Source organism: Microcaecilia unicolor, chromosome 3, assembly GCF_901765095.1.
Source record: "Microcaecilia unicolor chromosome 3, aMicUni1.1, whole genome shotgun sequence".
Classification (NCBI taxonomy): Eukaryota; Metazoa; Chordata; class Amphibia; order Gymnophiona; family Siphonopidae; genus Microcaecilia; species Microcaecilia unicolor.
The window spans coordinates 201,989,198-202,015,727 of record NC_044033.1 but is presented as its reverse complement, the minus strand read 5'-3'; the positions used below and the strand labels follow the sequence as shown (position 1 = coordinate 202,015,727).

Here is a 26,530-nt window from a genome sequence, read left to right as displayed (position 1 = left end):
TGAGATGGCAAAAGAAACCGTGCATATCAACTGCCGATAGGATCCCCTAGCTCTGTAGCCATTCGTAAGGAAACGCTTGTCTCATCTAGAGACACCCCTTTGCCTGACCCGATTTGCAGATTAAAACATGGCTCTGCAGGTTTCCCACCAGCAAGGCACCAGGTTACTTGCATTTCCTGTCTGTCCCTCGATTCCATGAAAGAGCCAAAGCTTGCTGGTACCACTACATTAAAGCAGGAGACCCAGGAAAAAAGGCCAATCTCATCCCTCCCACCCCTCAAACTACAGCCCATGCCGACAGAAAATGTTCCATTTTCTTTGGCCATTTGCAGTTCTGTGAGCTTCTGATAAAGCACACTAGTTCAGAAAGAGGGCATACATTCTTTTGACACAGTGAGTGCTATCGGTGAATCAGAATTCTGCTCATTTTTGTTTGGTAACATACAAGACATCGGAACACCACCTTCTTCTATGTCACTGCGAACAGTCCATCCCCAATGCATAGCCAATACTCTTACATGCACACCTGAGTGTCAGCTTAAAAACTAGCTGCTATTTTTTTTTAATCAGTTGATGGCATGCTTTAATCCTGCTAGCAATTAACTTCTTAATCACGCTCAAAAGGAACAGGTAAGCAGGCAAACTGCAGCTACAGCCCAGAGATAAAATGAGCTACCCAAGGTCAACTATGGCAGAGCAGAGGATTAGCGTTTGAGGTGCAAGGAGATAGAATGATTTGCCTCGAGGTCACATGCAGAGTCAGTGAAAGCCAGGGATTAAAAAAGAAGACACAAACATACAGTGACTTGTCAAGGTCAGCAGAGCAGGGGATTAGAACTCAAGCGGAAAGAGAACGTGATCCGTCTGTGACTGGCTGGTTAACTCATTTGCTCAAGGACAGAAAAAAGGAGGGAGTCAGGTAGAAAAAGAAATACATATGAAATTGATTTTTTTCAGATGTATTTCAAATTTTAAAGCTGAAAATGCAATTCAAAGCTCATGGGTAGGGCCATGGATTGGGTCAGTGGTCAAATGCTCTTAACCTGCTGCTCCCAGACACAGGGACCCGGACAAGGTCTTCCTTGCCTTGAGCTCGCCAGCGCTAGGGATGCAGGGAGAGGCCGATGTCCGTAACGTGGCTCGGGTGAGTGAATTGCGAGTGGATGCAAAGGAGGGAAAGTCTCGGGCAACCAGATCCCAGCCTTGATTCCAACAGGGCTGAAAGTGCAAACTCCCCCTCCCCACCCTGCTGGGCTGCACTTCTGACACCAAAATTTACTATAAAACAAAGCAAGGGAAAGCAGCCCTGTGGGTTAACATGCCAGCCACCCTCTCGCCTGCTACAGGAGTGCAGAGAAGAGGAAATAAAAGGACGCTTAAGAATGCCAAATCACTATTTTCCATCGCATTAGCAGCCCACATTACTTTGGTAACAAAAAAAACAAAAACAAAAAATAAAAACTTCCAGAAAGCTATAGAAAGGCCAGTTCATCTACAAAGACAATAGAAACCCCTGAGATAATCAAAGCAAGTTGATTTTTTTCTTCTTCTTTTTAAGAGTCTTAAGAACACTCTTCAAACCAACTCTCCCCTTTGATGAACATCTTTCTGTGAAGAAGAAAAAAAAAACATCTGAAATTTTCAACAGTGAAACCACTTCCGTCTCAGCAACATTTTGCTCAGACTGACAAAAGTATCAACGTATTCTTTTTCTGGTGCTAACCTGCCCTTGGGGAGGGAGGGGGGGTGCTTTATGCCCCTTCCGATGGACACAGGGTGCGTTTGGCAGTGGAAATCCATGCGGCAACACCCCTTCCTACCTAATAAGCATAACCTATAGCATAAGCATACGAAACCTCAGCGGTGGAGGCTGCTGCACCCCAAAAGCACCCAAAAGTATAAACTTTATATGCTTTATAGACAAAAATAGTTTTTTTTTTCTTTTTTGAGGAGGGGGTGGGGGAGGGAGAAATTCAAACCCCAAAATGCAGGAACAGACAAGAAAGAGGACAGTCGATACTGAAGAACTCGTTACCACTGCTGTTATAGGTGAAAAAAAAAAACTACACGGGCATCCCCCAGGTTAGAGATGCCCCCTCACCCGACAAGACTAAAATCAGCAACTGTGTAATTCAAACCAGCACATCACCCCCCTCAAAAGTTCAAGGAAAACACCCCTCACAAAAAAATGTAATAAATAAGAAAGGGGTTTTCCTTTTTGTCTCTCTCAGTGTCTCTGCTCACAGTGCTTCAGTCCATTATATCAGCCCCCTGATGAGAAAAAGATGACAGATGAAAGGAAGAGTTGCAGCCCCAAAAATTCTGCGCTGCTGAGGCGACAGTCAGGGGACCCAGGTTTATCACAGGCTCCGCCCCTTCCTCCTGACAATTTCCTGACAGGCCCCGCCCCTTCCTCTTGACAATTTCCTGACAGGCTCCGCCCCCTCAAGGCCAACGATGCTGACAAGCAAGGCATACATTTCTTGGAGATAGAACGGGATGCTCTTCTTTCACTGCCTCCTTCCTGGTGCTGTTTCCCCCCCCCCCCCCCCCCCCCCCCACTTGCCTCCATGTACGAGACAGCACGACTCCAACATTAACGGAAAGTTAAAACAATTTTTGTTGTTGTTGTTAAAGAAAGAAGCCATCACACAATCTGGAAAAGAAGTTGAGATAATACTGGAAGGGGAAGCAGTACAGAAGCGAGGATGCAGGATGAGGTGAAATGACTATGGTCTTGAACTCCCCTTACTATAGTGTGAAGAGGATGACGAAAAAAATAAAAAGGGCCAATTTTCCAGATGTGGCAGTCGTGCCTGGGGCAATGAGGAGGAGGAATTGGGGGGAGGTGTTTCCTCTGGCTCTGAGCCGCTGGGCTACCTGCTGAAAAAAGGCAGGTGATGCTGGCTGAGGATACTGCTTGTCCGTGGAGACTCCGTCTTTGCCATAATGTCCTTGAACCAGGAGGTCACGTCGACTTCCAGTGTTTCATAATGCCTGATGAAGGTGTGTTCCTGAAGGGGAGAAGCACACGGACACACCGTGGGTCAGACTGGCAGGGATACTAGAGGATTCAATCCAAAAACCACAGATGATTTAGGGGTACCGTATTATACATGCCCTTAAAATAAGGAGGTGCTCTTAGAAAGCCAATAACAAATCCTGCCAGAGCAGCTCCTGCAAACCCAACAATACAAGGGAGAAGGCACAGCGCGGCAACGTACTTAAGTTTTAACAGTGTTGCTGCACTGCCTTTCAGCTTTTCTCCCTAAATTACCTCGTCCCATTGAGCAACCAGAGAGGTACTTAAAAGCCCAGGTCCTCCAAGAGCCCAAAAATCACATTTCTCTACACACAGGATTCTCCACCACTTTGCCAGGAGGTACAGAAAACCAGCCTCACTATTATTAGATACTGACAATCTATCCACAAGAGATACAGACACCCTCCGCCCAGTAATTGTCTGTGCCTCTACCCCCTCCCTGCCTCCTCATCTTTCAGAGATCTAAGACCTCTCCAAGACATACTTACAAGTAATTTGTTGTACTTTGGTCTCTTCCTGTGATCTTTAGTAAGGCTGGAGAAAGCAAAAAAACAAAAACAAAACAAGATTCTTTAATATCCCACTTTGTAATTGTGATTTTGCCCGAACACTCAAACCTCACACTGCCTACATTTATGCCTTATGACACTCTGAGATCTGCAGGTCAATCAGAACCAAGATCTCAGCGTACCAGGTACAAATTCGATCCGCTAACAGGTAAAAGGCAAAAATCAAAACAAGAAACCCCAGAACGTGAAGAGGAAGCAAGTGACGGAAGGTAGGTCTTCATCTAATGAACCTGTGGACGCAAAAGCACATCTCTGAATAATTTCTGTCATGCAACATCACGGCCTGTAAAGGACTTGATCCCTCCAGGTCCAATGTTATCCTAGACATCACGGGTACTCACCAGTCTTTCACGAAGGACTGAAAGTGCACGGAGAATTCCATGTTATTTGGGAGGAGAGGCGGGTCTTCCTGTAGTACCTTGGTGAGCACCTCAAAGTCTGTTTTACAGTTCTTGTAAGGAAAGTGACCAGTGGCTAGTTCCACCTGGAAGATAAGCAATTAACAGGAGGGTAAGGGTTACAGAACACAAGCTGAAGGATGGATCTAAGCATTCACATAACCAGAACAGCAGGCCTTACCAGCGAGATGCCCAAACTCCATACATCTGCTCGGATGTCATAATCTGGTTTTGTCGGGTCAGGGGGGTCTATCCTTTCCGGCTACAGGAAGAGAAGAATTGAGAAATCAGCAAATTCAGCATGAGGAAGGAGACTGCGCTCAACTAAGGATCATGCTATCTGGGTTTTAAAGAAAGTGTTCTGTCTTGGACTGTGAGGGAGAAAACCCAAGCGGTGTACGTAAGATAACAACCAGAGATGAGTTAAACAGCAGAACTAGAAGGATGTGAGGAGGAAGCTCAGAGGACAAGGAATCCACAAAGGCAAAAGATTAAACAGCATAAACACTGGCTGCTTTTAGCACTCATGCACTAGGTCTCCTTGCTATTTCACTGGTAAATCCAAACGCGAAACCTGTTATCATATCCAATCAGAACCTACTGCTGGATTCAGCCGATGCTGAGGAGGTAAAATCTAGGAGACCAGGAAACTAGAAGCTGAGGGACCTTAGAGGAAGTCCCCTGTTAAATGAATCACTTTGTGATCTTCACTTACCAGCACCCCTCCCCCTTCCCAGCCTGACCTCCCTCCCTCCTCCTCACCGCCATATATGCGGCGCAGCCTGCGCTGCGAGTCTTCGCCTTGGAGTCCACCAGCCTCCCGCTGATGCCAAAGTCGCACAGTTTGATCTGGCCCCTCTCGTCCAGAAGGATGTTGGATGGTTTTACATCTCGGTGAATAACACCATGTTTCTCTTTCAGGTAAAAGAGTGCCTTGACAATCTGAGAAGACAACAAAACAGCAGGAGATGATCTACTTCAAATGGAAGGCAAATTGCATAGCTCACTATATTTTGGTTTTGAAGTTTTTATCTTTGGGAGGAACCTTTGCATGATTTTGCCATGCGACGATTAATCTAGGAATACGTATAGAATGATATTTTCCTAGACCATTGATGCAGGCCGTTTAGGCCGAAACACGAGTCGTGCCGGGTCTCCCTTTATGTTTTAGAAGAACTTTTTAATAAAAGACTTTTTTGGACACCATCTGCGAGAAGATCTTTCCTTTGCTCTACTGGTTCAAGCTTGGTGCTCTCATAATCTACAACACGGGAAGAACTGATCTGGAGACATGGCCTTGCTGAAATCCAAGCACATCAGCGTACCGGGCCCACTTTCCATATCGCTTTATCTCCCGTTGCCTCAGGGTATCCACAAGGAATATACATAAGAGAGATCTGCGTATCAAAGAGACAGTACATGCAAATCTGTCTCATTGCATATTCATCGTGGATAACAAAAACCTGGATTGAGAACAACAGACACCAAGGCACAAAACCCCCCTCCTTAAATGTGTAGATCGTATTCCTTTCCTTTTACTGGGAGACCTTGACAGGTCAGGGAGTTTAATCCGCTTTCAACAGTGAACAGAGAAAAAGCAGACTCACCGCTACAGTCATTTTGCCCAGAATGCTCTCCGGAATGGGGCCCTGAATACGCTTCTTCAGCTTCTCAGCGCACGTGCCCATAAGCTCCATGGCGATGAACACATCTGTCTGTGGAAGACAAGGCAACACCTCAGAGACCCGCGATAAGACTATGCTTTCTGAACCCCCACCACCCAAATAGCAGTCCCCATAAGTCACTCACAGCTTGTTACTTGTGTACAGGGATCTAACTTCACCTGTTACTCTCCAAATCTTCTACCTCTACTTACCCCCCCCATACTACTTAACATTTCTAGAGCGCTACTAGGGTTACGCAGCGCTGTACAATTTAACAAAGAGAGAAGGTCCCTGCTCAAAGAGCCATACACGTTAAAACATCTGGACACTGTAAACAGCATAATGACACTGGAATATTTTTACTGCTGGAATTGTCTATTGCCTATGTCCGACCTTCAAAAAGGTGGAAAATTACATAAAGCATCATCATATTGTAAATTTAGATTGATGGTTGTTTATTCAGGCATATGGATAATTTTGTATCTCTAATTGGTGAAATCGGGTTTTTATAAATTATAATTTTAGTTTTATTTAATTTTACTACCGTATTTCCCTTTTATTTCTCTGTAATTTCATGTTACAGGTAAAACATCACTTCCCATTCCTCCTGTTTCCATTTAACATTTGTATTAGCTTTTTTTTTTTAATTACATTTGGAAGTTGTACTTTGTCACGTGAACTTTGTCTATCATCTGTTTGGATTTATTTCTTATCCCGTAAACCACACCGATACGTTTAACAGAATGCAGTATATCAAATAATACCATGTAAAAAAAAACCACAAACCCCTCCAAATCAAACATGTTTAACCCCCCCACCCCCCCCATTCCTTTAATCATTTGTATGGCAGGCTGAATGAATCAATAATTGATTTTGGAGAGTAGTAATGATGCCAGAGCGCTTATATACTGTGGAGTGAAGCCATGTAACATTTACAAATCCTAATTTGCAGCCAGTGTGACCTGAAAGCAATGGAGTGAGTTGCTCAGATTTGGGTGCTGAAAAAAAATCCATTTGGCCACTAAATTTTGGATTGTTTGCAGTTTAAGAATTCCTTAGTACAGAAATCCAAGTTTGAAAGAATCAGCGACTGAACAAGTAGCTAGCTTCAAGATACAATTTTCAAAATATTTCCTATTATTAGCTTCCTTAACAGTGAAAGAAAGATTGATTACTTACCTGACGCTCCACAGACAACTGCCTATTTACCTGAACCCCTGGTATTCTCAGTCCATTTCAATTTAAAATCAGCAGAACGAATGGATATCCCTATTCCCTCACAATTTTCTAATAAGAGAAATTCTGTTTTCACCCTGCTCAATGTATGAGATATTATCTAAAAAGCTATGATCATTATAAAAGCAACATACACCCTCTGGTGCCTTTACAGTTCTTCTGTGGGGGCAATTTTAAGCCTTTGGGGGAGGGGGCATAAGACAGTGTTTCATGAACAAAAGTAACTACATAAAGAACCGCTCAACCAGTGGCGTAGCCAAGGGTGGGCCCGGGTGGTCCCAGGCCCACCCACTTTGGAACAGGCCCACCTAGTAGCAACACACCTATGATATGGCCGGCAGGGATTCCCAAGCCCCACCAGCTGAAAACTCTCAACAACTGTCCCTCCTGGCATACCTTGTAAATAGCAGATCTTCGCCTGCAGCAACTGATGCATACTGCTTGCACTGGCCCCCACAGCCTTCCCTCTGACGTATTCCTGCCTAGGCGGAAACAGGAAGTTGCATCAGTGGGAAGGCTGTGGGCCCAGCATTAGCAGTGTGCATTAGTTCCTGCTTGCTGCCGGTGAAAATCTGCTATTTGAATGTTATGCGGGAGATGGGGGATGTTTCAGAGACAATATGGCCTGCAGGCGAGAGAAGGAGAGACCAAATCACCTGTGGGACGGGGCGGGGTTCTTCTGCCCACCCATCTTGGGTACAGGCCCACCCAAAATTGGGTGTCTGGCTACGCCTCTGCGCTCAACTCTCATGAATGAATCCCTGGCAGAAACCTTTCTACCTCCAGCTGCCTCCTCCCATGAACACACAATCCCTTATGCTCCGTTAAGGGTCTGGACGACCCCCAGCATCCTTCTCCAAGCGCTACCTCTGAATCACTCCAGTTCAAATTCCAGAAACAAACCTAGGGTTTCTTATGGCATTCACTGGAACTCAGATCCAAACAGCGGCTCTGGAGAATTCCTATCAGTCCGGTACCTGGTGTCCCTGCCCCACAAAGTCCAAAGTGTGCCTTACGTTTGTGATGAAGGTGCCAAAACACTGTACAATGTAAGGGCAGTCGTGGCTCTTCAGCACCACGTCGAGGTCCATCAGGATCCGCTTGTTCTCCTCCTTGTTCCCTGAGCGACGCATTTGCTACAGAAAAGCAAGAAAAGAGACTGTTTAAAATCTGCATAGTGAAACACCATTTTTATTTACTTATTCAGAACTTGCTATAGAAGTTTAGCTGACACATCAGGGCAAAGCAGTGCACAGACTATGTATTCAGAGAAAGAAAGAAAAACCATTTCTATCGCACTTTCCACAGAAAGGGGTACGTGAACTGCGCAACCAAGATCTGCCCAAAATCAGGTTGTGTATGCTTGTTGAAACGTTTTAAGGCGAGTTTACTGCAAATGGTTAGAGGGCAGGTATTCCAGAGTGCAGGGGCTGTAAAGAAAAAAAAAAAGCACTGTGACCTGTGGTCTCATACTGAGAGACATGTGCTCGCCTACTCTCGTTTGGTATCTGGCTAGCGAGACACAGCTTTAATAAACTTTGGCAAAAGACACCCTGAAGCCTCTTAATCAGAGGCGGATGGGAGAATTGCTTCCAGTACAGGAGTGTTTTCTGCCATCCAAAAAAAAAAAATAGCATCAAGAGGGGTCAGGCTGAAAGGGAAAACTTGAGCATCACCACCAGGGTCTAAGACACAGCAAGGTAAAGGATCGTCCTGGATAAGCTTCCTGGGAAGGGAAATAGTTCCCCTATTGACCTACAAGTCATATAATTAGACCACTGCTATTTCTCCCCTTCTGGGGGTTTTCTTGTAGCCTGGGCCTGAACTGTGCCACTAAAATCATCTTTCCTAGAGCTGGCTGTATATCTTTCTGAACACAGGCTGGAAGCTTTTGCAAGTGGAATGTTTTTCTGATTACAAAAGTGATAAAAGGTGACAAACCCACAGACAGAAAACTGACCACCCATTCCCTAATACAAAAGTTAGTTTCCTGTTTAAGGCAAGAAAAACATGCTCAGCAACACTGCAGGGACTGAATGTATACAAGTTAACGTCTGCTATTCACTCGCCTCTGTAGAACCACGTCTTACTAACAGCAAAACGTAATCCTCCACTAAACACAATCTATCACCCTAAAGCATCAGTTACTGAAAAGATTTTATCCCTCAAAGACTAAGGTCTCCCCCCTGCCCCCGAGTAGCTGTGTTCAGAACCTCATCACCTGGAAGGGAATCAGACTGGATCATGCTACATGTGACATCACTGTTGACGTCACGGCCAGTCACATCCCACAGTAGCTTGGCAGATGTTCTGTAATGAGCCCTCCCCTCCCCGTACGTGCTCTTCTCACCTTCACGGCGATGACATGGCCTGTTTTCTTGAACCTCATCTTCCAGACCTGCCCACACGTGCCGCTGCCGATCTCCCCGAGGTTTTCAAGGTCACTGATCTCCGCTTGGTGCCGCTGTGGAGAAGCGCATATGAGATCAGCCACAACTCCTGGGACAATTCAAGCAAAAGAACCCTCCCTTCCCATTCCAGTCTGAAAAATATTTTAAAAATAAGGACAGGGCACATAGCTGCGTTAGGGAACTGGCAAGACTGCAAGTGAAAATCTCTTTTCCATTTGGGCTTCTTGGCATTCCATCATGAATAGCCCAGATTCCAGAACTGGAAAGTGCGTTAACCCAATACTGCTAAATACATCCAGATTATTTTTCATTAAGGGGCTACATTAAGATTCATTCATTCATTCTGCACCTGGACTAGTTTGCTACACACACTGTAAACTTAGATCAGTTCCTTATCTCTTGCTTAACTATACAAAGAACTTGCCTTGAGTTTAGCTAACCACCAAATTGTCCCAACTGACTCTGTACCACACATCTTGTTCCCATCATATATGTGCTCTTGGTTCCTCAGCTATACGGTAACCGTACTGTATAGAGCTGTTTGGTTTTTCAAATCAGTCAGCTTTGTATAACATTCCTTTTTTTTTTTTTGGGGGGGGGGGGGGGTGGGATCTAGTAGGGCAATTAGCTAACTTGTGTCTTGGCTTTCTCACAGACCATAGACAGGCTTGCTTTGCCCTAGTAATGGGCCATAAACTTTAATAAGTGTCTGTCTGTGTTAATTCAGAGTCTGTTTGAAACAGAGCCATTTTCAGTGAAGGACCAAAATGAGTGATAGGTAAAGAGATTACAAAGAGCAAATGATGAATATTTGAGAAAAATACCAAAGAAACAGAATTATGTGAAGGTGACCTTAGAGGTCAGAGTTGAAGAATACCAGATAAGTAAGAGAGAAAATATAAGGCATTAAGTGATTGGACAAAATTAAGCTTCAGTAGTCTGACAGCTTTTGAAGGAAAAACACAGAGAGAGATTTTATTTTATACTGAAATTTGGAGTGATATACAATAGTAATTCAATTATCTGTAATACTGGGATAAAAGAATTTTTATTGTAACCATTTATTTACTCTAACAGATTCTAGCATTATTATAAAAGAGATAAACTGAACTCTAAAGTGTTTTTCCTTTGTCAGAAGGGCTTGCTTTTTTTTAGTCTCTTCCTGTTCAGCTTCCTTTGGGCGTGCCCTATATACAGTATTGTAGAAAATCTTTAATGCATGCTTATTAGGGTATCATTAATATTATGCTAACATTGTATTCCGGTGCTGTTAAATGTGTATATATTTTTGATACTGTTTCACGGTAGTTCTATTATTAGGTTTCAATTTACTGCTTTCAAAGTTTACCTCATTTATTCTTGGTTAGTTTACTATTGTTATGCTGTTAACACAATTATAAGTTTTATTTTACACTGTACCTATTGTACACCACCTTGAGTGACCCTCTTCATAACAGCGGTTAATAAATCCCAATAAATAAATATTTGACCACTAACTATTTTAGTACAGGTCACATTTTATGCGAGGTTTTCTCAGCTTTCTATAGCTATGCTGCAGCCCATCACAGTCAGAGGCTGTTGAATATCCCAATGGCATGGCCATGATATTATCCATGACATGCTAGCCCAGGTCTGCTCTCAGCAGGGTACTGGCATCTTCTAGCCAGGGCCGCTGAGAGACTACGCCGGGCCAGGGGCAAGGCCGCCCTGCCTCCGCCCCGTCGCTCCCCCCGCCGCTGCAGTCCGCGGTCTCACCTGCCTGCCTCCACAGCTCTGGGCCCCCTGCATTCAAGGCGGAGGTAGCAGATCGCCTCTCTTCTGGCCTCCCCTCCCTGTGTCCCACCCTCGTATGATGTAACTTCCGGTTTCCGCGAGGGCGGGACACAGGGAAGGAAGGCTCGAAGGGAGGCGATCTGTGACTGTCGCTTCAAATGCAGGGGGCCCGGAGCCGAGAAGGCAGGCAGGTGAGACCGGGAACTGCAGCACCAGTGGCCTGACCCCAGTGCTGAGCCCCCCTTGGAGGCCCAGGCCCGGGGAATTTTGTCCCCCCTGCCCCCCCCCCCCCCCCCCCCTCTCGGCAGCCCTGCTTCTAGCACTAGGGGCTGCGGTGTTTGCAGTCTACTGCAAATCTCCACAAATGTGTTTTGTCCTGCTGTGAACCTGAATCTGGACTGCAAAAAGGCTTATTACTGTGGATTCTCTGCTCACTTTGGTATATGTGGATCATACTGCCTTCTTTGAGATGAAAAAGCCAAATGCAGCCTTACATAGGGGACAGCCCCTTTACCCGAAGCTTGCATCAGAAAGGAGAAATTAGACCTTACCTGCTAATTTGCTTTCCTTTAGTCCCTCCGAACCGGCCCAGGTCTCCACCTGCTAGAAGGCGTACACAACCCATCAGTCCAATCCTGGGCCGGTCCGGAGGGACGCTAAGGAATCCAGAGTTAGCTGCTTTGGGTGGACAATCCAAGGCAAGGTGGTTCTGAACAGAAGCCATTAAGTCAAGTTCTTGTGATAACTCCCCCCCCCCCCCCCCCACCACATACCTGCCCTCCGATAGTGAGGTAACCCGTCTGCTTCATGATTTCCTGTAACTTCTGGTCTATCTCTATACTACAGAGAAAAAAAGAAGAGGAAAAACATCAGAGGAGAAAAACCAGAGATTCTTCCCAGCCCCAGTACCACAAATCACTGAAAAATTAGAAGGTGTTTACAGCAGTGGTTCTCAAAGCTGTCCTGGGGGTGGGGGGATCACTAGCCAGTCGGCTTTTCAGTATATGCCTAACGAATATACACGAGAGAGATCGGCAAATAATGAAAGTAGTAGGCATGCAAATCTCTCTTGTGCATATTGGGGATATCCTGAAAATACGACTGCCTAGTGATCTCCAAAAACACAAGTTTAGGGCCTTGTACTCTCATGCTCAGGTTTGTTCAAACCTTTGGAAAGCATACCCACAAAATGAGTGTTGAGAGGGGCAAAAGGACCCATATTACGCTGCCCCTTCCATAAAGAAAAGCATGTGGAATGGGCTAAGCTGGGGCAAGAAGCACTAGTTGCCTTTTACATTTCCCCAACACCGTCTCTGCTCATGCCAAATCTCTCTGCAGCAGATGATGGCAGCTGTCATCTTCTAGGGAGTGGCAGTTCCCTGGTTCCACCCACCCAACACACACCTCCCACCCCCTCATCTATGTCACAGCTTTACCTCTCCATGCTTCTCTGCATCAAGGACGACGGCTGGGGTAGACTGAGCATGTTTCGGGGGCGAGGCTGGTGCGTGTGGTGCTGGGAAGAGTTCTCTGAGGATGGCAATCGGCTCCCGCCATCACTGACCAATGGAAGCTGCAATGCTATGAAAGATGACAAAAGAAAAAAAAAACCCCACAGATACAAAAGGTCCAACAGGGAAAAATATATCAGCCACCACACCTTGCAAAATGCAGCCAAACTGTGCTGCCCCTCCTCCTCCCCACTATCCCCAGCCCATGTTCAAGCCCATCAGCATTAAAGTATTACGCTCCAATCATGGGCAGTGCATGAAACTTATCAAACCATATAGAGAAGTTTTCTTGTTAGTTGGAAAATACATGCAACAGTAAGTTTCTGAGTTTTGCTGAATATCAGGCTCTGGTTAATTGTGCCCATTTAGTGTATGCTAAGGCTAATCTTTTAACACACTACGTGTGTGTGTGTGTGTGTGTGTGTGTGTGTATGGGGGGGGGGGGGGGGCAGGTTTAAACCATGGGAAAGCCAGCTGGGCCTGTGAAGGGATCAGGCCAAAACTATAAATGAGTCTGGACAGAGATGGATTGGACAAATTACCTTTGTTGAAATCAATGCAAATGTTCTTAATTTTCGCTATGGGCATCTGGAAAGACAGACCCATGTGAGGCTCTCTAGAACCAGGGCTGGCCACACTTAAAACCAACCTCTGTGCAAGGATCTCTCATCTATGCACAGCCAAGAGCTGGCACTGGTCCCACTGCACCCTACCCTCGCGCCATGTTGTGGCCCTCTGTCTTCATCTTTGCTGAGCTCCAGTGCAACTGAGCGACACAATGGCAAGGGGTCCAAAAAACAGACAGACAGATTCTGGAGGGCAATTAAGGCAAAATCCAAAATCGTCCTAGCCTGTGTTAGACCCATGCTGCGTGGAAGGACGCACTGCCACAGGTATCCCCCTGGGTGTGAATGAACAGTGGCCCTTTTTCACAGTCAGTGGGCAGACAAGATTTCCCATTAGCAAGGACAGGCTGATTAACAGTTTTCAGATAGTATAACCATCTCAAGTATTTCATGTCCCCCAAGTTGAAACCTTTCGTGAACAGGAGGGACCACTGACCAGAGATTATACTCACTAGAATCATCACTGAAAAACAGAAGAAAAATACTATTAGACTATGTGAATGGAACACTGTTCAGAGATTAACCCCTGTAACCAGCAAACTGATGACTGGCAGGTGAAGGGGGGGGGGGGGGGGGTAGGCAAGCAAGATTACTGCTACAGGGGGCTCGAGACTAGAGGACAGCTTTCAGGAAACCCAGATCACCTGGAGAAAAAAAAATAAGGGTGATCCAAAAAATGCTGCAGTCCAGGGCCATTTCATAATGGCAGCAGCCTCTGCTCATGTGTCTGCAGAGAGGGATGAACCACTCACCTTCTGCTCTTCGTCATCACCGTTCCCTCCCATTTTCTATCAGGCCTCTAGCAGCTCAGCAACCTTTTAATCACCGCTGGTCTGTGGAGCTATCCACCAGGAGACAGTCTAGGATTGCTTACGGATCTGTTAAACTCCCACCCTGGTCTTTACATAGACGTATATATAAGAGCCATGCGCTGGTTCTGATCAGTCTAAAGCCTGCATGCTACTGTTTTAGCCAAACGCTTGTTCATGCACCTAGCGGCCCGGACAGACAGTGTCGAACCACCATTCGAGGTACCATGCTGCAGCAAGATTTCAGCCTCTCCAGCATATGATCAAAGATTTCACGTTAAAATAAAATAATTAAAAAAAAAAGGGAGGACAGGGGTAGGGAGGGGTGGGGGATAGAGTTAACACAGCCCAATCAGAAAACTGAGCAAGAGGGCAGATGAAATAGGTTACAGTCTACTGTGACAAAAAAAGAAGTTTCCATTGAGATTTATCTCAACAGCACCCCAAACTTCCCATTTGCAGGTTTATAGTGGTAATACTAGTAGTCAGCACCAATATCGACCTTAAGACAGTGACTGTAAGTATGGTAAGATGTGAATCTCTGCAACTGGATGTAGAAGCTACAAGACCAGCCCTTGGAGTGGAGGAGTAGCCTAGTGGTTAGTGCAGTGGACTTTGATCCTGGGGAACTGAGTTCGATTCCCACTGAAGCTCCTTGTGACTCTGGGCAAGCCACTTAACCCTCCATTGCCCCTGGTACCTGAATATATGTAAACTGCTGTGAATGTAGTTGCAAAACCTCAGAAAGGCAGTATATCAAGTCCCATTTCCCTTTTGAGCACAATGCTTTCAGAGTCAACGACCCGACACACCTCTTTACCACTGTGTGGGGGTGGGAGGAAGGAGAGAATCTCCTTGCAGGTCTCCATGGCAAACTTCACATTGTATGGAGGCATCTAGTGCTTTTAGCCTGAAAACCTGGCCACATCTTCCTCCACAGCTACCCTACAGGCTCCTCCATTTCGCCTCCCTGAAATGTCTGGGAACCATGTTTAGAAAGCCTTATAGGAAAGACAATATAGAAGACTAGATTCTCAACACCGGTCGGTTTTCAATGCGATTCCTCTTCTTGAATCTGCGTATTGCTGCAATTGGGGATAATGTTTCCAAATAGGTTAGTTTTGTGTATATCACAACAGTTAACGAATCTCACTCCCAAGCCAGGGTTATGTGGAGTATGATCTCAACATTATGGCTCAAGCTCCCTTTGATACATGCATCATGTTAAAGAGAGCTTCCATCTAGAGTTCATAAGATGTTTCATGTCTAGGCAGCTTATCTAGACATTGACTGTTGCGGTTGTCCGGAACTGCTGCTTTCAAGAAAATGGAACAGAGGTTTCAGCCATCACACTGTGGCTTTCTTCAGGGTGTGCTGGGACGTCTGCAGTTTGTCTTTATACAGTGGGTTCTGAAACCTGATTGCTTGGGGTTTAAGGTGCGTAGATTCCTCAGGAAGGCAGGAGATTTCTGTGGGAAAGCTTGTTGGTCACCAATTTGACTTTTGGCAGGAATTTTCTACCAAATTGCCTTCCTTAGGAAACTACCCACATGAAACCTCAACCCAATCAGGTTTGAGAACCCACTACAAAAAAAAACTGCAGACCTTGCAGCATACCCTGAAGAAAACCACAGAATGATGCCTGAAATGTCGGTTCAGTTTATTCAGATGCAGCAAGACCAGGACAAACACAACAATCATGATACCAACTGTGGAAACCCAAGAGAACATTTATTCAGCTGTTCTTAGAAATTCCTTTTAATTAGGCTTGTGGCATTCAAAATGATGGGAAATATTTCTGCTTCCTTCTGTCTTGTTCCAAGTCTTGGACTACATTTCTCAGTACTTAAGGACCTTCTTTCTCTCTCCCTGAGCGATTCACAGATACCTCTATGATTAAAGCTGTTCTGGTGTTTTTTCTCTTTTACCACTATGTCCAGCATCCAGATTTTTATCTTTTGAAATGGGGATGTCCCAGGCGATCATAACCTCTTCATTCTCCATAATTCTCCTTGAGTCACAGATGACACGTGCTGTCTTATCGTGCCTTGATGTATAATAATTTTCTGCCATCGCAACTTTACAGTCAACTAGAAGATGACAGACCTTTTCCAGCTCACTCTTATAGAAATAAAGAATGTCTGTTGTACTAGTTTATCTCATCTATCAATCACTCATCCTTAGGTTTTACTTGGACTATCCTATGTCATGATTGCTGTTAGAGGAAGCAGTCAATGCTGTGTGTCCTTTCCTCTTACTTCTAATAAGGAATCCACTGTCCCCCTCCTGCCCAAAAAGGTCCTTAGAATCCTGTGGGGTTCAATTCCAGAAATGTGGCAGGTGAAAAAGCTGTCGGCCTTCTAGTCACCTCGGGATATTTGGAAGTAGTCCAACTGCCCTCTGCTCTTGGAGAAAGAAATTATCAAATGTCCAGATCTTAGAGTCTGAAGTTCCACAGGAGACCGGGCCTGAACAAATCTCCAGCAAAAGCAAGCTGTCAGAGGATTCTAGCTAGTTTCGTGATCTGGTGGTGAGGCATGGAAGATAGTCTCCAGACCTAAAGAACGGTTCACAGCAAGGAAAGGAGAATTGCATACTGGAAACCCCTGCGAGCGTGAGAAGACACAACAGATTCAGTACAGGTACAGGCATTTATTACAAGCCTCAACCATTAAAGGAGATGACAGCAGGTATTTTTATGCACTAATATAAATCAGGACACCAGTTTCACGTGGCAGCCGTCTCCTGTTGAGTACCCCGAAGTTTGGGAATGTGGCACCCTTTTCTACTACAAAACTAAGAGAAGAATCCTTCAGCATTGCACTTTAAGAGAATTTAGCCAGAAAGACATGGCGAGAAAGCAGCAACTTCACCTACCTGAAGCAGCAGATAAGCAGGGGAGTCCAGGAATGTCCTACCTATTCTTTCTATAAGGACAGGATTTCAAGGGATTCCTACACAGAGACATGCCATGTAACTGGAAGTCTGGTGAAATACAGCAGAAAACGTGCTTCTGACCTCAGGAGGACTTAGGATCCCCAACAAAAAAACAACAACTGGATTTTGATGTAATATTTCGATGTACTCTTTTTTTATTCTTGTCTTCTTGAACACACTATACCATGAGGTGCCTTGGAAACTCAGAAAGGGGTGGGGAATCTGCATGTAGCTCAAATCATCACATTCCTGCTGCTCAACCCAGAACTTCCACTATGCCAAAACACAGGAGGAACTGGTGATCAACCAAACACACAAAGTCTGGAAGAGCCAGGCTGGAGCCACGTCAAAAGCCCTACTGAGGAAAAGTTTGTCAAGCGTGCAATCAACAGATAGAATTACGAAACTGAAACTGTCCTCTTGAGGTTGCATCCTAGGGAGCCAGCAACAACTCATTTCCAAACACAGATCAGGACATGAGGTTCCCTGTGACATCATAAACAGTAGGAACCAAATCAGATCCACTGAAAGTCAACAGGTGTCAATGACCCTCACCAACCCCATGTTCCTGCTTGGAAGAGGCTGAGGGGATTGGGGGGGGGGGGGGGGGGGGGGGGGGAAGGGAATAAGAAAAATTCTCCATTAAAAAAAAAAAAAAAGAGTAACATTTTAGACATTCCTAACTCGTATGGTAAGCTGACTCTTGTGGTTAGACAGCTCCCCGACATGGATAACACAAGACGTTTGAGAGTGATGGTGGTAGGTTTGGAGAAGCAAGAGGAATAGAAAAGCATACACACATGGTGAGGCTATGCATTGAGGGAAGCGCTGGGTGAAGCAGAAATGCAAGCAGCAAGGATTTAAAAAAAATATATATAAAAAAAATGAAAAATATTCTGGTACCTGCTCGTTGAGATGGAGCGGGAGCAGGGCTTAGAGTGATCACAATAACTGGATTGAGAAAAGAAAGAAAAAAACAACAAACAAAAAACAAAACAAAAAGAAAACACAGGATAAATCACAACGTAAACCTCTGCATTGTAAAAAAAATTAAAAATCCAAGATTTTAAATCATATTACCAGGACAGAGGGGGAAGGGCGAGGGGGGATGAAGGGAGAAGATGAATATGGAGAGAGTCAAAAGAGGGTAGATGAGGGGAATGAGAGAAAAGGATGGACGGGATGCTGAAGCATCTGAGGAAAACTCATCTTACTCCCCAGCCCCCACTTCCTAAATACATTCACTCCCTGCAATCCCAAGCACACACCCAATACTCTGGGTCTCGAAACAATGGATGGAGTTAACAGGACACCACCGGCTCCCTCCCCTCCGGATTTCTACTTCAACCTGCAAAGGAGGTGCAATCAGCTTGAGGCCCGAGAGAAATCTACATGCCGCATCCCCTGCATCCTGAACCAGCTTCTGATGTCGCAACCACTAATTCCTCGCTTTGGGAGAGTAGGAGGAATGAGCTCTATTTTGTTCTGGTCAACATTTAGGGGTCCTTTTGCCAAGCCACACTAAAAAGTGGCTGACGTAGTTGTCAGCACATGGGTTTTCCACCTGCTGCAGCCACTTTCAGCACAGCGGTAAAATGGCCACCTTTCCATATAGTTTCTTTGTAATGGCCACGTGCTAATTTCTCCATTAGGCGTGTGGCCACTACCTGATTAACGCAGGCATGACTACTCTCCACCCATGGGCATGCCTCCTGCGCTGAAAATTAAAAAATATATTTTCTACTGCAGGATTAGCGTGTGCTATGTGGGACACCTCAGCGCATCCTGTGGCACTGCTCCTTTAGTACACGGTAGGCCTACCGTGACTTAAGTAAAAGGGTATAATTTTTGAGTGGTAAAAATGGGCCCATCCCATATAATAATTTGCACCTCCGTCTGGATGCCTGGGTTCGTAACACTGGTCTGCCCTGGCGATGATGTCAGAGGGCGGATCAGTGAGAGGGAAGGGAAGCCAGCGGAGGTGAGTACAGAATCGCCCCCCTCTCCTCCGAGTTCCATGCCCCCCTATCTACCTCCTTCTCTCTCCTCCCCTCAGAGTTCCATGCCCACCTACCTACCTCCTTCCCTCTCCTCCCCTCCGAGTTACAGGCCCCCTCCCCTCCGAGTTGCAGGACGTCCCTCCCTCCCTCCCCTCAGAGTTCCGCGCTCCCCCTCTCCTCAGAGTTCCACGGCCCCACACCTCCCTCCCTCTCTCTCCGAGTGCAAGCACGACCTGTCCTCCGGCAGCCCCTCACCTTCCTGCGTGCTGGCTGTAATTTAAAAATTCTTACCTCGGGGTCCGGCGTCTGCAGTGAAGGTGAGCGGCACTTCAGACTGCCTTCCCATGCGTCTCAGCTCTGCCTCTGGTCCTGCCCTCATTTCTTGTTTCCGGAAGGGCGGGACCAGAGGCAGAGCTGAGACACTTGGGAAGGTAGTCTGAAGCGCTGCTCGCCTTCACTGCTGACGCCGGACCCCGAGGTAAGAATTTTTAAATTACAGCCGGCACACAGAAAGGCGAGGGGCTGCCGGAGGACAGGTCATGCGTGCACTCAGAGGGGACAGAGAGAGAGGGAGGGAGGCATGGGGGTCTGGAACTCGGAGAGGGAGGGGCGTCCTGGAACTCAAAGGGGAGGGAAGGGCGTCCTGGAACTCGAAGGGGAGGGGTGCCTGGAACTCAGAGGAGAGAGAGAGAGGGAGGGAGGTGGGGGGGGGGGGGCATGGAACCTTGCTAGTGCCCGTTTCATTTCTTTCGGAAACGGGCCTCTTTTACTAGTATTTAATGATGTTTAGGACACGCTGGCCTACACCCCCAATCTTCTAAAAGTGCCCAAATTGTTTATCCTTAAGAACATACATAAGAGTAGCTATACTGAGTCAGACCAATGGTTCTTCCAGCCCAGTATCCTGCTTTCCAAACAGTGGCCAAGCCAGCTGTGGACTATTGATCTTGGCTCAGTCAAAGCACTGATAAAGCAGAAAAGGTGATGCAGCCACCCGGGTTGTTTTAGATAACGTTACACTACTACGAAAGAACCACTGGAACACCTAAAAATACTACTCGGTGGGGTGGGAGGAATTGCTGGTTTCTTTTGGGTTTTTATAGCTTGCACATAAGCAATTGCTCTCAGCACCAACAGGTGAGAAATGAGATCTTTTTCAGTTCTAAACCTGGTTCTCCTGTCTACCTTCACTCACTGCTTGGATCCCAATTCTACACGCAGCAAACTGAATGACAAGTTTGGAGTTTGGTTTGGTCCATAAACACATCAACAGTATTAACACAGTGCAAAGCCAGGAAGTAAAAGAGGTCACAAGTGTAACTATGACCTCAACCATCCCATAAAAACCAGGATCACTGGCCAGCAACCGCACTGTCAGGCTCTGTTCAGCTGGGAGGACAGAGGTAGTCATGAAATGCAGGAAATGCACTCTTAAAGTGCCCAGTGTCATCTGTTACCCATCTGTCTCTGGATATTAACATCTCTTGGTTTAAGCAACATCTCTGCTCTCACACAATCGAATCTACAATGATGACTGCCAAAAGGAAATTCAACCTCAAAGAAATGATTTTGGAGAAGTGGTATGCAATGCTGTATGAAACCAAGACAACCCTGAAAATCATCCAAGCTACACAAATGTCAGTAAAAGTAAACAAAATTAAGCAGAAAGATGAGCTCCTTCCTTTACACCTATCACCTGTGACCAGAGATCACTTGTGTAGTCCTGGGTCAAGTGCAATGGCTCTCACTTGAACTATCCAAGTACCGGTCTCCGTTTCAACAGAAACTGTCTACACAGAACTTCCTAGAAGCAAACCCAAGTCACATCTCGGGTGTCTTTTGGAGACAAGTTTGACCAGCGACTGCCAGGAACCTAACAGCATCTGTGGCTACGACACAAACCTGCTACCACATTCATACGCCCCCGTACTCACACTAAAAGTGGTCCCTAAAGACATCCCCAAAAACATCAGTACAGCTTTCCTCTCAAATATGCTGCTATTTCTCCCTTCCCCTGGCCCATCTTGCTAAAACCTCTCTTCCTTTCTGCCCTGTTCACTATAAATATCCCCAAACCACATTCCATGAAAATGGGACGTACATATCCTACTAGCCCCATTTGACCGAGATCCTTAAAAGACATGACTTCATGCGTGTCATTTTTTAAGAGTTAAAAGTCACTGTATACCTTTTTCTCATGGCATGCCACAAGTCTGCTCACCAGCTATTTGTACAGAATTCACCGAGATATTAAACCTGGAATCTGATTAATATCAGTGCTGCAACATCCCCATTTGTTTTCACAGTAACCGCAGGAGAGAAAGTTTCAGACAGACAATGTCTCCTCAGGGATCTCATTTACAACAGCATGATAAAAAGAGCTTATAGCTAGGTGGCTCCACTGGAGATTTTGCTGAGAAATAGAAAGCTACATCTCAATTTTATTTCTAGAAACTGGTTCCTAAGTCTGTCCACCACTACAGGTAGGTTTTCAAGATAATCTCATGATTATTCATTGTGGATAAGTATGAGAAACTTAAATGCATTATCATTGTGGATTTCCTGAAAACCAACTAACTGGAGCTCTGCCAGGACATGCCTCGGACCCACTATTCTAGGATTAAGACTAGAAAAGGTAACAACATAGTCATGAGAAAGAACAGAACGACAAGAGAAGTACCAACCAAAGGATATTTATTAAAAATCATATAAAAATATACAGTCCATAGAGATCTAATCCATAAAAAAATGTAATATCAAGACTCAACAAAGTCCTGCGTTTCAGTGTGCCTGCCTCAGGAGTCTCAGCTTCAGTTGGACTTATAAATCCCTTGTACTGTGGTTTTTGTTTTTTTGTGCTAAAACAAAGCGCTCAATTTATACATCAGCTTGTTACTTTCAGCAGTTGGTGTCATTTTGCTGCCACAGCCTATATTATGATTGGCTATTTGATGGCGCTGTATCAGTTGCTAAACAGTACAAGGAATTTACAAGTCCGGTTGAAGCTGGGACTCCTGAGGGAAACACAGGACTGTGTCAAGTCTTGATATTACATTTTTTATGGATTTTATAGATCTCTATGGACTGTATGTTTTTTTAATGTGATTTTTAATAAATATCCCTTAGTTGGTACTTCTCTGGTTGTTTCTCCTTGGTTAGTTTTTGCAAAGGGGGTACTGCGGCTTTTTTATTTTAACATAATCACAAACCAGATCAGTCATGTTTTAAGAAAGTGGAGTGGAGGAGTGGCCTAGTGGTTAGGGTGGAGGACTTTGGTCCTGGGGAACTGAGGAACTGAGTTCGATTCCCACTTCAGGCACAGGCAGCTCCTTGTGACTCTGAGCAAGTCACTTAACCCTCCATTGCCCCAGGTACAAATAAGTACCTGTATACAATCTGTAAGCCGCATTGAGCCTGCCATGAGTGGGAAAGCGCGGGGTACAAATGTAACAAAAAAAAAAAAATCAATGCTGCTGTTCAAAAACATATCATAAGCTTTTTGATAAATGGGTATAATAAAATGATCAGGCCTTAATGTAAATTATTCCCAGAGCTGGGACAATTCCTGCTGTCAGTTAATGATATTCCCTCTGGTGATAACAGAGGTCCTCTCTGGAACACTGGCCCTTTGAAGACAGAATTCTAAGACCTCTCTTCCCTACTGTGTTCCACAGAATATGGGCCCCAAACTCACCCAATTCCCAGAATTACAGAGAGGGGAGTCAGAGGGTTAACATTCCTAATTTTTTGCCTATCATTTTGAACATTTCTATCACGATATGATACATCACTCTTATTGTTAGTGTCCTTTTGGATAATATGTTAACCTTTAATCATCAGAATTCTTGTATTGTGAAATTGTGCTCTCTCTCTCTCTTCGGTGTATTAGTGAACTTTGGCCATCCTTGCACCAGAAAGACATGCCAGTACTTGCCCGTGCTTTAGTACTTTCTAAACTGTACTACTGTAATTCACTTCTGAATGGTATCAAACTAGCTTCTCCGAAGCATTCATGGACCAGACAGAATACAGTTATCAAAATTACCATATGGAGTGCGATGCCTCTATTAATCAGCTGCCTGTGTCTTAGAGAGTTTGGTTTAAAATCTTGACTATGAACGCAATACATATTAATCAAGGCATCCCTGAATACTTCAAAAATTTGGATTTCATATACATATCATTCCCTTCATTCTTACTCAGCAGTCTGTTGACTATACTCCCACCTGCATCAGAGATTTTCCAAGTGTACATGATAGACTGTATTTGTTCTTGATTCCAACTATTTTGACTAGTTTACCATGTAACCGTAGATTAGAATTAAATTAGAAGAAGTTTAAATCAGATCTTAAAACTTACTTTTTTGAGAAGGCTTACTATGGTTCCTGTTAGTGTTCGACCTGTCCATGATGCACAGGGTAGAAGAATGAGACATTGGACTGCTTACGTCTTCACTGCCTGGACTTGATCGCTACCTTTCTATCATGTACAGTAATTGTGTTTCTATTTCCCTGCCCATGACCCCTCCTTCTCTAACTTTCTATATTAAGAAATGAAACTACGTACTTTCATGGCCTGACCAAAGATCAGTACATACTTTGGTTTTGCTGAAAGGCAGACTCCTGATGCTACAGTGCTGACTCCATGCCCCAGGAACAAAAACATATAAATGAATAAAGCTCAATCAACCACTAGCTACAATACACTACAATCAACCACTAGCTATAATCTCAGCTTGTGTCTTTTTCTCCCCTCTTGATTACCGTTCTCTTTCATTTTACCTATCCCCCCCCCCCCCCCCCCCAATATACCATGAAACAGCAAATAACGAACCACTGGCCTAGACTATCACACTGTGGTGCTCTCTTTCTGTAAACATAAACATCTACTACCTAAGTAGTTGGATACACAAATGACTATAACCATAACCCATCATCAAGTTTCCTCCCTGATCTCTCAAGCCTGCTCCTACCCTCCCCACTTCTATGAATGTGTCCATACTGTATCCCTTTCTTTCATATTTTTAACTTACTTCCCTGCTCTGTGCCTCTCCCCAGCACTTTCAGATTCTGCCAGTTTTGGTTGCTGCAACCTCTATCAGTGTGCTGTTCCAGGAATCAACCATCCTTTCAAAAAGAAATAATTTTATCACGTTTCCTCTATATATTCCTGGCTGCAGTTCACATCCTGACTCCCTGTCCTTGAATTTCCTCTCCATTCATCTTCCCCTACTTTATTTTATTTATTTATTTTTATAGCATTTGTATCCCACATTTTCCCACCAATTTGCAGGCTCAATGTGGCTTACATTTGCCGTAATGGCGATTGCCATTTCCGGTTAACAGAATTACAAATGATATTGCATTAAGGTGCGTACATACACGGTAAAGAATAATACATTATGGTATTGCATATAGATTCCTGAGTGGTAGATTGGATTGTAACATATGTTAGGTCATCAATTATAGAAAGATCGTTTTCGACATAAGGATTAAAGTGGTATTGCATAAGGTGGTATTTAAGGAAGCCTAGCACAAAACAAAACGAAAGTTCAGATCAACATCTCAGGTGGTTATACTTCGGATAGGGGTGAGGAGAAAAGATATGAACGCCCACAGAATACATAACAAAGGTTGTATATACGTGAAAAAAATATTTACAAATGTGAATAGCACTCTATCAAAAATACAAGTGGAACACACAAACTGTACAGTAACCACTTTTCAAATTCTGGTTTTACCAGTTTTTGTTTGATTGTAAAAAAAACAAATTAAACATGTTATGATGCTCTTTTTTAGTGTACAACTCAATTATTGGTGTGCGCCTTATTATAGACACATCAGGGCCTATAAGATTAGTAAACCTGGACAAAAACCCAACCCTCAGGATTATAGACAAAAGTAAACATCAGTATACATCTTGCAATTTCACCACTGGATATAAAACCTTATTTCAAAATTTAAGTCAAACACTTTTCAGTTCATAATTACAGACTTAAGAGGCATGAACAGACTTTTCAATATAAAACTTGAGACTAGAAAAGTATGACGCCTCTTACAAATTTCATAAAAGATTAAATCAGGTTAAAAAAATACTTAAGGCATCTCTGATGATGTGTAATAATGAGTTTTCAGTTAGATTTCAAAAACTGCTCAATGATGCCTTTAAACCTTGTTAATTTGTTTTATGCTTTAACAAACATCTTTCATTTTCACAATTAAGAAAATCTAAAAAAAAAAAACCTCTGTAATACCAACATGCCACAACACTCTAATTGTAGCAGAAAGGAGTGCTTTTTAAATTAGGTTTCTGCTACACATGGATTACCACACTTATCCATGAAAATCAGGATCATCTTCTCACAAGCTAGATTTTAAATGCAGAGAGAGCACTGATTTTGGTTACAGCTCTCTCATTCTGTCAAACACAGCTATCCTTCCTTCTCAAGGGACATTCAGTGCCAATACTCCATCGTATGCACCACTACGATCAAGCTGACAAGATCTAACAAGGGGGAAAGCTCTCACTTGCAAGAGATCAGCTTTCACAAGGAGACTCCTGATGGCTCCAGGCATCTTCTACTACCCAAAGATCAAATCAGCTTTATGACAGCCATTGACTCTTGAAACACAGACATACTGGTTGACAATTAAAGAAAAACCAAAAGACTAAACGCTGCTACTCCAAAAGTAAAAGGCAATTCCCACCTGATTATTCAAGCTACACCTCACTTTTCAGTTTTATTTGTACCCAACAGACAGGTTAAAGTTAGTATCGCTCTTCTTCCACTACTCCCATATATATCAGGGTGAACAAAATTTTTTAGACTGCAGGGCAACATAGACCCCCTAATCTTCAAACAGTTGGTAAGGGTTTCATATTTGACAGGCCTACTACATGTTATTCTTTCTGACAATTAGACAGACCTATGGCCAGAAGCCATCTATCAAATGGCCTGTATTTCAGCAAAAAATATTTAAATCACCTATTTGAAACTTTTGAAATGAGGAAGAGAGAGGGGAGAGAGGAATTAAATCAGTCAGTTGTAGGACTACAAGGAGCCCAGTCCCCAGTGCTGCCAAGTTCCCCGGTTCCAGAGAGGAGAACGTAAGCCAAGCCCCCCCCCCCCCCCGATACAGTCAGATTCCCACACTGCTCTGCAATGAAAGTTCAGAACCAGCACCGGCCCAAAGCGTCTCCCTCCTGGACCTGGGGGGCCTTGGCAGCTCTTTAGACCACATCATTGGGGTGGGAGAAGAAAACACTGCGACTCCTTGAATGGATTGGAGGGTTATGCGCTGTAAATGTCGCCCCAGAACATCAGGACAGGAAGTAAATAAACCTCCACAACGTTCCTTTTCTCCCCTCCCCCACCCTCAGGCCCGGGGCCTCCCGGCTCCTCCTTCCTTACTGGGCCGGGGTCGCTGCGGGCTGATCTCCAGGTTCAGGTCGATCCTGCGCCGGGCCTCGCGGTTCTCCTGCTTCAGCTTCGCCTCCAGGCGAGAGAGTTTCTGCTCCAGCGAGGACGCCGCCATCTTGCTGCCCGTCAAGCA

General features: G+C 44.6%; 1 protein-coding gene across 2 annotated transcripts; it reads right to left on the bottom strand.

Moving 5' to 3' along the window:
- Window positions 1-177: 177 nt before the first annotated feature.
- On the bottom strand, window positions 178-26,530 carry MAP2K7 (mitogen-activated protein kinase kinase 7). 2 transcript variants are annotated; one of them, XM_030197152.1, is made up of 12 exons: window positions 26,389-26,530; window positions 17,881-17,928; window positions 12,531-12,675; window positions 11,868-11,934; window positions 9,261-9,374; window positions 7,927-8,046; window positions 5,618-5,725; window positions 4,773-4,952; window positions 4,192-4,272; window positions 3,954-4,096; window positions 3,532-3,577; window positions 178-3,014 (listed from the first exon to the last, which is right to left on the bottom strand). In XM_030197152.1, the coding sequence occupies exons 1-12, from the start codon at window positions 26,510-26,512 to the stop codon at window positions 2,877-2,879; spliced, it is 1,314 nt and encodes a 437-aa protein (XP_030053012.1). In that variant the 5' UTR covers window positions 26,513-26,530; the 3' UTR covers window positions 178-2,876. The 2 variants fall into 2 exon arrangements, with proteins under 2 accessions (XP_030053012.1, XP_030053013.1); XM_030197153.1 differs by lacking the exon at window positions 17,881-17,928.

Excerpts from the sequence above, each read along its gene's own strand:
- MAP2K7 (XM_030197152.1), bottom strand. The coding sequence starts at position 26,512 with ATGGCGGCGTCCTCGCTGGAGCAGAAACTCTCTCGCCTGGAGGCGAAG. Across the intron at positions 9,375-11,867 it reads ACCTCACTATCGGAGGGCAG|CGGCACCAAGCGGAGATCAG; the intron begins GTATGTGGTGGG and ends GCTTCTCCACAG. Across the intron at positions 4,273-4,772 it reads GCTGCGCCGCATATATGGCG|CCGGAAAGGATAGACCCCCC; the intron begins GTGAGGAGGAGG and ends CTCTTCCTGTAG.